Source organism: Cyrtonyx montezumae, unplaced genomic scaffold, assembly GCF_038088225.1.
Source record: "Cyrtonyx montezumae isolate F1298 unplaced genomic scaffold, pur_monq_1.0 scaffold_10, whole genome shotgun sequence".
NCBI lineage: Eukaryota > Metazoa > Chordata > Aves > Galliformes > Odontophoridae > Cyrtonyx > Cyrtonyx montezumae.
In genome coordinates this window covers 21,145,786-21,158,750 of record NW_027071826.1, presented here as the reverse complement: position 1 = coordinate 21,158,750, position 12,965 = coordinate 21,145,786, and the positions used below count along the sequence as shown (strand labels likewise).

At 45.4% G+C, this 12,965-nt stretch overlaps 2 protein-coding genes across 9 annotated transcripts in view; both read left to right on the top strand.

The window, feature by feature from the left end:
• The first annotated feature begins 150 nt into the window (after nt 1–150).
• On the top strand, nt 151–4,506 carry FCF1 (FCF1 rRNA-processing protein). The gene is made up of 7 exons (XM_065752584.1): nt 151–270; nt 397–471; nt 584–732; nt 1,179–1,251; nt 2,151–2,238; nt 2,655–2,749; nt 3,921–4,506. Exons 1-7 carry the CDS (start codon nt 236–238, stop codon nt 3,967–3,969), a joined length of 564 nt encoding a protein of 187 aa, XP_065608656.1. The 5' UTR covers nt 151–235; the 3' UTR covers nt 3,970–4,506.
• A 2,644-nt stretch (nt 4,507–7,150) lies between these two features.
• The window catches only part of YLPM1 (YLP motif containing 1), a 33,673-nt gene continuing 27,858 nt past the window's right edge, over nt 7,151–12,965 (top strand). For 3 of the 8 annotated variants that reach the window (XM_065752563.1, XM_065752539.1, XM_065752512.1), the window contains exons 1-3: nt 7,154–8,158; nt 11,216–11,461; nt 12,329–12,523. In XM_065752563.1, coding sequence (XP_065608635.1) covers nt 7,187–8,158; nt 11,216–11,461; nt 12,329–12,523 — 1,413 coding nt within the window. In that variant the 5' untranslated portion in view covers nt 7,154–7,186. Of the gene's footprint in view, nt 8,159–11,215; nt 11,462–12,328; nt 12,524–12,965 lie in introns of all 8 variants that reach the window. The other 5 variants (XM_065752556.1, XM_065752548.1, XM_065752529.1 and 2 more) reach the window with 3 other exon arrangements.

Sequence of the window (12,965 nt, the reverse complement as noted above, 5' to 3'; positions counted from 1 at the left end):
CGGCGGCCGGAAGTGACGTCAATCTGACCAGCCCGGAGGGGCGGAGCGCTGTGGCGCACATTGACAGCGCCGGAAGTGCTGGTGTGCTGGCGGTGGCAGTAGCAGCGGCGGCGGCATGGTGAGGCGGGCCGGGCCGGGCCGGGTTGGGGGGCTGTTGGTCGTGGGGTTTGGCCTCTCTCACCGCGCCCGTGTCTCCTTGCAGGGAAAGCAAAAGAAGGCGCGGAAGTACGCGGTGATGAAGCGTATGATCAGCCTGCGCGACCAGCGCATGTGAGTGCGGTCCAATGTTAGGCCGGTTCAGGCGGCGCCCCGCAGCTTGGCGGCCCGTTCTGCGGGGCGGGGTCCTGTCGGGTCTCGATGCTGCCCTGCTCTAGCGGTGTGCGTGCTTCCTTGCAGAAACGAGAAAGAACGGGCCAAGCCCCCCACCAAGAAGAAGAAGGAAGATCCGAGTGCCATCAAGGAACGGGAGGTGTAAGTGCTGCACTGCCGGCCTTGTGGAAGGTGTTGGCTTTACACCCCCCCTTCGCTGTAGGATTTGGTGTGATGTCAGTCACAGTTAACCGATTTGTATTCTTCACTACAGCCCCCAGCACCCCTCGTGTTTGTTCTTCCAGTACAACACGCAGCTGGGGCCTCCTTACCACATCTTGGTAGATACCAACTTCATCAACTTCTCCATCAAGGCCAAGCTGGACCTTGTGCAGTCTATGATGGATTGTCTCTATGCCAAGTGTGAGTGTCTGCCTCACTTGTAGCTTCTGGAGCACACGGTGCCATGGTGTGCCCATGAAGCACCTATTTGGCTTCACCGCGCTAGCTGAGGGTAACAGAAATAGTTAATAAAATGTGTACTATAATCACAGAGCTCATTGGGGATGGTTTATGGCAGCCTTGGGACTATCTCTGTCTTCAGACAGACAGTGCTTTTAAATACTAATCACAACAAAGTAAAGCATTGGTATTTAAAGAAATAAATCACCCATGGATTTGTCCAACTGCTGTTCAGTGGCTTTACATATCATCACTTTTTATCTTTAGCAGTTCTTAGAAGTTTAAAACTGCAGACAGTTGGTTACATTTTCACGATAGATAACTTTATGAGCTATGCTGTTGAGGTTTGTAAAGAAATACAGATTTGTTCTAATACAGCCTTCTAATGCTGTCATTTTTGTGTGTAGGTATTCCATGTATCACAGACTGTGTCATGGCTGAAATTGAGAAGCTAGGACAGAGGTATCGCGTGGCATTAAGGTATGTGCAGGGTATTCTTCTCTGCTTCTGGAACTTCATATTTTAATATAAAGAGATGAAATAAATTTGCTATGGCAGTGCTCTTGTACAAATGGATTTTAGGTCTTGAACTTGGTTTTATTTCTCTGGCTTCCTGAATTCAGTTCTGAGTTTAGTTTTGGATCACTTTTAAAACCTATATACTACGTACAATATTGAGCTATAAATCTTTTTTTTTTTCCCTGAGACTTTCTCAATAACATTTTTTTTTCTGTAAATATTTTGTTTTTTAATTGTAGAAATTTACAAAAGTAAAGAGAGAAAATACCCAGGTCTTTTGGAATCTCCCACTTAATGCCTCATGTTATTCCTGTGGCAGTAGGTAGCATGTACTGATAATGTAGAACTGTGTTGACATGTAATCTTTACAAAACAAGTCTAGTGTGGTTTGTGCTCTCAGAGTTTACTGTTCAGATGTATTATTCTTTACCCTTTATTTTGAGCTGTTGAATTGTAAAATATCTGAGTGCAGCCCCTAAATATCTTTGAAGTTCCCTTCAGAAGGGAAGTGTTCCTATAAGCATGGTACAAAAGATCAGTGGCAAGTTCTAGAATTTCTTCTAGTACTTGATGTGTTGTTTCAAATGATTTTCTCTGCTAGCCAATAACTTAATGTTGCAGAGAGGTTGTAAAACAATTTAAAAGAACTACGAAATACTTCATCAGGCAAATTGCATTACATTACTTGTTTGCTTGTCATTTCAATTTACTGGAATGTACCATTTGCTCAATGCTTTAAGCTCTTGTTTAGAGGATAATATGCTGCATATCATAGAAAAGAGTGTCTCTGTTGCTCCATGCTATATTACTTTACACTTCTGGTCTGATCGCTGTGATGCTGCACGTACATTTCCCCACAGAATTGCTAAGGACCCTCGGTTTGAACGTTTGCCATGTATGCATAAAGGAACCTATGCAGATGACTGTTTGGTACAGAGAGTCACACAGGTATTTACCCATACTATGGTAACACACTCAAAATTCCCGAACCCTGCTAATTACTGATTACTTAAGTTTCCAGTAAATTACCTGTAAAATCTTATAAAGAGACATTTTCAATACTTAGGACAAGTTTATTTGGAGGGGAGGATGTAGTCTTCCCCGAACACTCTTGTACAAGACAGCATCAAAAAGCATCTAGGATGGGAAAGCTGCTTGTAAAAACTGGACAGTGTTTGGATGTTTTCTGGAATCTGTTTTGATGAGCAGAATGACATTACTAATCTGTTATGGAATTCTTTACAGGTCCTAGAAATGCCTCACTAGTGACAGCTAACCCTCTCCTCTTAAATGAGCTAATTGAATTGAGGCTTTTGCTTGGCTTCTGTACTGGTGTTTACTCAGGCTTGCCTCTTTTTTTTCAGCACAAATGTTATATAGTAGCCACAGTGGATAAAGAGCTCAAGCGGAGAATACGAAAAATTCCAGGAGTGCCTATAATGTATATTTCCAGGCACAGGTAAGAGACTTCTGACAGAAAGGAATGCTGCCAGGCAGAATCACTGTCTATCATGGACTCTATTCCAGTGTACTTCTCCACTGCCTTGTCTATAGTGCAAGTTATAGTAAAGTGCCTAGTGTTTGCACAAAAGTGAAAATATAGCTGCTTCTGGGATAGAGACTTGTTGCAGACCTGCTTTTATTGCAGTTCACAAATTCACTTGCTTTTACCTGGAAAACTTTTAAGGCTAGCGTTTCCATAGATACATTTTGCACAGCAGCAGGAGACAGAGGTGTTCTACAGATTCTTAAGGAAAAGTTCCTGTTCTGTGTTCTATTTGGAAATTTTGTATACCCTCAACTTAAAAACTGAATTTGCTTCTTAGCTAAAAGCTAAACCAACTGGGCAGTATGTTAGTGAAGCAGTTTCAAAGCAATAGATCTATACAGTAGGACCAGCAATATACTGTAACAACACTTGCTTGAATTTGTTTCCAGAGCATCCATTTGTCATCCAGTGTGTTAATAGTCATTCGACATCGTGTTCAACTCAGAACTTCTGTCTTGCATAGAACCTACGTTAAATCCTTTCAAAGTATGGTAGATACGCTTGGTAGCATGGTTGGGAAAGAAATGAGGACGTGGAGAGAAAAAGGCCAAAGTCTTCAAGTGTGATGGGAGGGACGGTGGCAGGCAGGTGTACTACCAGTAGATACCAAGTCTACTAAAATGCAGACAGAAGCATGTTCAAAACGAGGAAGCTAATTGCTATAAATACATAGTTTTAATTGATCTTTAAGTAGAAGGTGGCATAGAATATTTCCCTCAAAACCTCTTTTCCCCTTCTCATTTTGTTCTTGAATCACAAGTTGAATGGACAGGATTTTATTCTCCATGGTCGTTCTGTTCCTAAATCCTAAGCCAGTTCTTACAAAAATGTTTTTTTCTTCTTTGGGGTTGATGATTTCTTGATGCTTGAACTCTGAGGGGCTGAGGTGAAGGACAGAGGTAACCATATGAAGTCATTTTAGTTTTCTCAGAGGTAGTATTTTTCTCCCTGAATTTCTGAGCTGCAGATAGAAATGCAGCAAAGGTGTTTGCTGTTCAGTCTTTCTGTAAGCTTGTTTCTTCACTAAGAGGGGAACAATATGGAGTAGGTTGTCTTAATAGGTTTTCCTTTTCTTCTGCAGATACAATATTGAAAGGATGCCGGATGATTATGGAGCTCCTCGGTTCTAACCTGTCCAGTCAAGCCATGAATGTCTCTAAGACAGCATAAGGGTCCTTCCTGTTTCCTGCCCTCCTGTTTTCCTTCTTGCTAGAACCCTGTTTGTAGGATATTGGGCTGACTTCACAGCCTTGATCTTCTAGGAAAGAAGACTTTGTGCAAGAGTCTGTTTTTATTTGCCCTTTTTCTGACTGCACCTGATAATCCTATTGCTTGGAGAAGGATATCAGAACAAGAGGACTCTATGGTCAAGAATATGCCAAACTCCCTCTTTGTTTTCACACTGTGATCATTGGAAAGAGTTTCACCATTCTCAGTTAACTATTGGTGGTAGTCCAACTATGACTGAGAGTGGAACCACAGAGGTATTAGAAGGTTCTTATCCCTGCATCTGCAGAAGGATGGGTATTCCTTTGGTGAACTGTGAACTCCTTCACATGTACCCCAGAAGGAATGCTGGGGGAAAGCCATCAAGTCTGCATCAGTATGCTGCCTTCTCTGGACCCACAGTCTGGTAGATTTTAACTGGGAATTGATGGGCTTTTATTCAATTGATTTTATTCGCTGTATTGAGATACAAGCTGTGTCCTCCCTAAACTGAGTGCATCCCTGTACATTGACCAAATTTTCCCTTGTTTTTGTAGGTGCTTAGTACACACTTAATATCTCTTTTTACCAGTGCACCATGTATTTAAGATATGATGGTATCATCTCACAGTCTATTTCGACTGGGCCAGCCAGCAGCCCAGCCCTTTTGCTTGAACACAGAGAGATGTTGGCATTGTTGGGTCTGGGATAGACCTCTCACTCTTGTGTGATACTTAAATGCTTTAAAGTCTCATGTAATGAAAGAGGATGGTACTGCTGTGTAGAGAAAAGCGTCAAACTGAAAGCTATTGGTTTGGGCTGGGACCAGAGTAGATACAAAGAACTAAGTGCAAGTCTCACAGAGAACAGCAGCATTGGCAGTAACATGGGAAGGAAGCACTCAGAGCAAGCGGAAAGAAATGTTTAAGTGCATGGAGAAAGGCAGTGGAAAAAATAATAATCCTAAGCTGTATTGGTTCTGTCCTCATGAAAGTGCTCTGCATTCACATATCTTCTCCATTAGTCTTTCATTTTTAGTTTGCTTTTCTGATCTCTGTTCCTCTGTGGTGGTGAGAACTGTTTTAAAATAGAGGCAGGAGAGAAGTTGAGAGTCACTGAGTCCCACATGCTGTAGCAAGCCTCCTGGCCAAAATATTGGAGTTGGGGTACAGAGAAAAGGAGAAAATTGATATTTCTGATATAACGAAGAAGACTAAACTAGTAAACTTTATATCTTGCAATACCCTACACTAGTGCAATCTACAGAGAATAGCTGAATGCACATCTCTATAGGCAGCACACAGTGAAGGTAATAGCTCTCCTCTGCTAATAATTTCTTGTCCTTGAGAAATGCCACAACATGCTAATAACTATTCTGCTAGCACCTGCCTTTACAGATGTTGCAGGAAACTTTGGGAACACATCAGACTTTCCTTCCTTGCTTTCTGCAAGCTCACCTACTTATTTTATCCCTAAAATAGTACCATACCATCAGTTCCCCACCTCCAGACAGGAAGAAGATAACCAACCAGCCTGAAGTTCACACTATTAAATTGTACATTTCAAAAATAATTTCCTTCATTTCCCTTTTTCATTTGAAGTCACTTTTTTAAGCTAGAAGTATTGCCGTGAACACTTGAAGGCCACATATGGTCAAACACATAGATTGAGAAACAGTTATAAGACTAAATCCGCTTACTAGATTTTCAAAATAATCCAAAATAAACCTTTGAGTACAAAGGTAACCAGAATTTTCCCTATACAGATAACTTGAGTTAACCTAAGCTGAAGGAGACTGGAGGAGAAATAAGTTGTTGCTCATGGTTAATGTGACAGAAGTCTCTGGTGCTGAAGAAGTCAAAGGCACAGCAACCTGATGCACTTGTGGAATGTCTTGACTGCCAGCAGAATGCTTACTGGATGTACTTCAGGAAAATAAGTCACTTGAACTTTTAGTAGGAATCCAAGCAAGTATTTGTATTTACAAGAAACTTTCAGGAGTAAGAGGAACCTGGGAAAAGCATAATGGAATTGCCGAAGAAGTATAAGAGGGTTGGAGGATGAGTAACAGGGAGAAAGTTTGGGCAGTATGTAAGCCCATTAACAAAGTTTTTTGTAAATTGAATACAATCAGCAAATCTTAGTGATTGATGCAAAGAGCCTGATGAGAAGAGGAATTTAGGGCGGGTAAGGACAACTGGAGTGATCTATCACCTGCAGTCCCAGGGAACTTGTGTGACAGACACTTGGTTCAGAGACCATTTACTCCATGTGAACTATGGCATCCTAACCTCAGATTCAACTTGTAAATATGGAAGATAGGCTTTCAAATCTTCATGCATAAACCACCCAAAGAGCTTGGGGGTATGTTAAGCATTGGATTTGGAGGAGAGGGGTTAGGAGGTCATATTCACTAAGATAAATCAAATAAAAGAGCACCATACACAGAAAGGGATCAATAACCACCTCTAGACGAAATGACAGAATAATGAAGAATAGAGTTGTGCGTTAGGGTGGTTTTCCCAAAGGTAACTGAGTTCAAACTTTGTTGGAAGCTTCTCTCGTTGTTTCACATCTGCACGATGTGTCATTTCAACACAAAGCCCAGCTTTTCCATCTAAGAGAAAAAAGCTTTTTCCTGACCTTCCTCCTACCTTAAAGGCTACGGACTCCTCAACTCCTGTGCTTTCCTGCTGGCGGAAGGTACTCGGTTCTCCAGCCATGAACTAGAGGTAGAACTTTGGACAGGGGGTCGAGTTACTTAGAGCTGGCTGGGAGGAGGGGAGGAAACCCGGTGCTGCCCGTCCGTCCAACCTCCCGCCACACATAATGGAGCCTCACGGCCGTAGTCCTCCGCCCTCGGAGCGATTAGGGGCGGGCGGAAGTGCGGGCGCGGCGCTCTGCCCTCGCTTCCTCCCCTCTCTACGTGTTCCGCCGGCGACGCGGTGCCCTCCCGTAGTCACGTGACCGCCCTCCAGGGGGCGCCTCCCGACTCTCTAGCTCCGCGCTCGCGCCGCTCTATCGCCCGAGAGGGCGGAGCGCCGTCCCGCGCAGGCGCCGTGGGCCGTCCGCGCCGCCGCCGCCGCGGCCTGTGGAAGCGCCGCGCTCCGCTCCGCGCCGGCCGCCCGCGGCGCCGCCGCCATGTACCCGGCCTGGGGCCTTTACGGGGCGGCGGGGCACTACCCGCCGCCGCCCACCTCCATCCCGCCGCCGCCGCTGCCCATTCCTCCGCCCGCCGTGCCGCCGCCCGCCGTGCCGCCGATGCCGTTACCCAGCTACCCGCCGCCGGGCCCCGCGCCCCCCGCCGCCGCTCCTCCGCCGCCGCCCAGCGGTACCTCTGGCTTCCTCAGCCTGCAGGAGCAGCACCTGGCGCAGCTGCAGCAGCTCCAGCAGATGCACCAGAAGCAGCTGCAGTCCGTGCTGCTGGGCCCGCCGCCGCCGCCGGGGCCGCCCCCCCCGGGATTGCCCCCACCGCCGCTGCCCGGCTCCTTCCCGGACTGGCAGCAGCCGCCGCCCGCCGTGCCGCCGCCGCCCGTGCGCAGCTACCAGAAGCAGTTCTCCCACCGCGAGCCGCCCCCCGCCTCCCGCAAGCCGCCCCACTCCGCCGCTTCCCGGGAGCGCGACGGCGCGGAGCCGCCCGCCGGGCATGGCGAGTGGGGAGAGCCCGCGCCTTCCGAGCCCGTGCCCATGGACATGGAGCTGTCGTCGCCGCCGCAGTCCCCGCAGCCCGCCGCGCAGCCCTACCTGCCCGCGCAGCCCTACCTGCCGCCGCCCGCCTCTTCCCCGCCGTCCCAGCCCTACCTGCCCCGCCCGCAGGCCTCGCAGCCGCCGCCCGCCTTCTCCGAGCCGCCCCCCTCCTACCTGGAGCCCCCTCCGGGCGGCTCCGCGCCTCCCTTCCTGCCGCCCCCCGCGCAGCCCTACCTGCCCCCTCCGCAGCCCTATATGCTGCCCGCGCAGGCCTCTCCATCGCAGCCCGCTCCGCCCGGCCCCGCCGCCAAAGCCGCCCAGCCCCGCTTCACCCCTCCGCCCGCTTCCCTGCCCGAGGGGGTCACGGAGGGCGGCACGGAGCAGCGCGGCACCCCGCAGCCCGACCCGGCCACCATGACGCCCCAGGTAAGGGCACCGTCCGGCTCCTGCGGGGTGCAGCGGTATTGCGCGCACCCGTGGCGTGCATCGTGTGATTTCTTCATTCCCATCTGGAACCGTATGTCAGCCAGTCGATCTGGTCTGTGCGGGGCTATGACTGATCCTATCAGCTGCGGCTAAAGCTGCACGAGTCTGCCTGCTGTAGTACCCCGTTCCCTTTCTGGATATATGCTTTCTACTGTATGGGTTTGATTTTCCACAGTGAGATGGTACGGAGCTTCTCAGTGAAATAGTTTTGACGCGTGGTCTTTAGGATTAACTGTGCAATTTTATACGTGCAGTAGGGTTGAAATGACTGCCATACGTTTGTCGGAGTGTGAGCACATCAGTGCAGCTCTGTATGCATGAAGCTGGGGACAGTGCAGTTGGTGGAAGTGTGGACAGAGGTGTGCAGAGCCCCCAGCTGTGTGTGCAGCACGCTTGGCCTCACTGGGGCTTCTGCAGCACTGGGTCCGCTCATATCGATACAGCTGCAAGACTGAAGCATAAATACTCTTCAGAGTGAATGGATTTTATTTAAGCTCAAAATACACAGGTTTTTGGCCAGTTGTTCTTTGGATTCTGATTTGAAGCAGAGTTTGTAGAAATCTTGGTGTATCATACAGAAGTCACTGAGATTAACTTTGTTAGTCGTTGAGCCATCTTTGTATCTGTTAGAATTCCATACCTGTGCAGAGATAGTGATGGAAATGTATTGGCTTTATATTTGTACCATACAGTTAATCCCTGCCTAGCAGGGGAGTGCTTTTAGTTCACAAGGTGTAATGTTACAAAGATTTTGGATGGTGTTAGTTAATCTCTTGCAGATACCAGTGGGGCTCACGTTTGATACCCAAACCTTGACAAGTCAGATATTGAAAGTGAATAGTGTTGAAGGTGCTGCTGAATTCTTAAATTGAGATAGAGCGGTGAAGTAATTTGTCCCCCATTACGTATCCAGAAGTGTCATAAATGTTAGGAGGAGAGAAAAACAGATTACTGATAATTTTGGGTCTTTGTCAGCATAGCTTTACAGCCATTGCAGCATGCAGAGAACCGGGTACATTGAAATCCCTTTGTGATGTGGGCTTATGTTCCTCAGAGCCATGCTTCTGGTGGTGTGTTGTGGTCATGTTTGTTGTGGTGCTGATTTCTGCCTCTAATGCAATAGGCGTAGTCTCTTGGTCAGCTGAAGATGGAGTAAGTGCTTAAATAACAAACTTGTGATCAGGACTATTCTACGATACATCAGTGCTTCTGTTTTGTTCAGGAGCTACAGAAACCCGTGTTTTCACTTTTCTCTCACTTCTGTTAGAACCTGCAGGGCATGTATTACTGACTTCATCTGCTCTGAAAACTATGAGACAGGATACATTGCTGTGTGTGAATTTCCGTATATGAATCACTGGTCATACCATGATTTTCAGCCCTTTATCCAGTTGTTTGAGGAGGAGGTTATGGAACTCTGGATGAAGAGAATTCCATGACGGTGGGACAGTGGTCATTCCTTCAGAAGCACAGCATCCAGCACTGTTGTTTCACTTTATAATGGTGTTTGAGAGGGATAAATGTAATCGTCTTTTGTGTAACTGTGTAGCCTGCTCCTCCCTGGCGCTGAAACTTACTGACCTCATCTCCAAGTAGCCGCCTTTGCAGAAGAATTTTGAAAAAATGCATTGTGTCTGCTAGGCTGTTAGCAATGGAAACCTGCAGTCCCATTCTGAGTGTCAGGTGGGCTCTCCAAGGAAGCTGTGTTCTGTTAAGAGCTGCCTGCCACCCGCTAAGTCTGTGTCCTGCTGGGCTGATTGATGCCTGGCATTTCTTTATTAGAAAAGGGAGAGAGCTGCTGGTTCCTGCTTGGGTCTCTAAGATGCACAGTCCTGTGAGTGTTGAGATACTCATCTTTAGTCTGTTATTCTTGACATTAATGGCATCTCACAGTGCTTTGAAGCTGCCGTCATGTATTGACGGTAATCTGTAATCTGTAGCCTGAAGTATTTAAAACTGAAAGCTGAATCACGTCTTAGATGGTGAATTCTTTGGATGGAGCCATATCTTGCTACCCTTTCAGCTGTTGAATGTTACATGTAGAATCACAACATGATTTGGGTTGGAAGGGACCTCTAAGTATCCCCTTTAAACCCCCCTGCCATAAGCAGGTACACCTTCCACCGCATCAGGCTGCCCAGGGCGCCATCCAACCTGGCCTACAACACCTTCATGTCTCTGGGCAGCATCTGCCAGGGCCACACTACTGTCTGAGTAAAGAATTTGATTTTCCTCTAATACCTAATATAAGTGCCCCTTCTTCTTGTTTAAAGCCATTCCCCCCCCCATCCTGTCACTGCACACTATGGTGAAAAGTCCATATCCTGCTCTCTTTTAGGTCCTTTTCAGGTGCTGGGAGGAATTGAGTATAATCAGAATTCAGTTTATAAGTAATCTTTACTGATTTTTGGTTCGGTTACGGTTTTTTTTCTTCTCCCAACTTTCAATCAAATATTTCTACCACAGTAACTCTGTCCTCATTTTCACACTACTTGTATGTGTTCTCTGTTCACACTCATCATCTTTTTTTGATCATTTTATCCTTTTTACTGCTCCTTTGGTCATATTTGTTGTCTTCCTTTTTCTCTTAAGTTAGTCTCTTAGTAAGTATACATATTTGCTAGGAATAAAAAGCAGTAAAATTAGTGAGCATGGCACTTACTACATGCCTCGAGTACTTGGTCATTTTTCTGCTTTTTATTTTTGCTTTCCTTAATTGAAGGCTCTTTGGAGTGGGAAATAAGTCCTTTTGTGTCTTCTGTGCCTCACAAAGTGGTATCTTGAATTTTGATTAAATCTTTTTTTACCTTCACTGTAGTACTGTTGATAATGAAGTTATCTTTTTCTCAAAACAATACATTTTTATACAGTTATAAAACATACATTTTTATAGAGTATGTTTCTTCCGCATGATTTTTAGTGACTATTGTGAATTCATATTCATGATTTTTTTTCCTCTTAGAGCCATTTGTCTTAGAAAGTTTCTCTTTATTGTAGGAACAGCAGCAATACTGGTACCAGCAGCACTTGCTTAGCTTACAGCAAAGAGCAAAAGCCCATGCTCAGGGACAGCAGCAAATGAAAGGCCCAGGAGTAGGGAAGGATTCATCGGAACAGAGAGCGAAGTCTGAAGAAGGGAAAATGAGTGCTTCAACTCCACAGTCTGAACCTCCTCCACTTAATGAATCCCTGCCTCCTGCATCTAAAGAAGATGAGTCTTCTCTTGCATCCACTGAAACTCAGGTAGGATTTGCAGAGAGATGCTGCTCAGCGTGTTGTGCTAGATGGGATAAAACCCAGGAAAATATTGCCATCGTATTCTCATGTACTTTGTAACAATATATATGGTAAAATCATGTTAAAAGAACATTTGTTAAGGCTGCACCAAATAAACTAAAGAAATACACTCCTCACATTTAGACTTACATACACACGCACAAGTGCGCCAAGCTTGACTCACTTGTACCTTCCCCAGTACTGTCATCTTTGTCTGTGAGAAACTCATTGTGACACTAAGCACAAAATCAAGTACTCTGTAAATGTGGAATGCTGTACTTAAGATGCTGTTTTTCAGTATTTCTCTTGCTGGTTTTCAGTTCTTGCTCTGTGTGTTATAGTTTGTCTTGGAAGCCAAGAACTTTGTACAGAATATTTTGTATTTTGTCAGAGTGCTTAGTGAAGTTACTATGTAATGGATGAAGGTAATTATTTCAATGTTTGAGCAGGTTACTGTAGTGCAGTAGGCTCTGCTTTAACTTATGATGTATATGTTCCCACCAAGCAGCAAAATTATGCACTTGGAATTACTTTGTTTTATCATGAAAATGCACAGTTGTCTCACTGCATTTACTGTGAGTAGCACAGAGCAGATCTGTGTTAATCTCTTACCTGCTGTTAGGTTCTGTATGTACAAAAACCCTAATCTCCATCTGCTTAACCTTTAGATCAGACTACACAGGAATGAAGGAGATAAAAATCAGAACACTGAAATACAGAGTGATAAGATAATGACAGCTGAGAAGATTCTTGTAAACTGGATAGCAAACAAGTGTTTTTCTTTTCTGATAAAAGCAGCCTCCCTTTATTTATAGTATTTGTCTGTTTCTGTAGCTTAATATTGATCCTCCTGATGACCCCGAGGAAGATTTGAGATTGCAACAGTTGCAAGCAGCAGCAGCACAATGGCAGCAGCATCCCCAGCACCGAGTTGGATTTCAGTACCAGAGAATAATGCAGAAGCATGCCCAGCTGCAGCAGATAGTACAGCAGTATCAACAAATCATGCAGCAGCCTCCACATCTACAGGTGAAACATTCAGGAGATGGTATTTGATATACTTCATGGGTGACCTAACACTCACAGTCTGCTGAAAAAATGAGTAGTTTAATAATTTCTCATGGTTGGCTTATCTGTCTAACTGCTTTTTCTGCATGGACAGAAGTTTGTATCCCTGTTTCCTATTATCGCTCAACTTCAGAATGAAAAAAATAGCCTGAGAGGTGATGACAAATCTTTAGTAGGGTGGCAAAAATAATAATTTACACTTGTAAGATTTTCAGGCATATCTGAGTTATACAGGAGCAGAGTTGGATACAGTACAGATCTTACTCAGCTTTTAACATTTTCCTGCTGTAGAAATCATTCAGGAGAAAGTGAGCAGGTGATTCTGCGAAGTAATTTGGTAACTGCTCTTTTTTGTAATTCTGAGAAATGCACAGTGATGAAGTAAAAGTCTTAATAACAAATT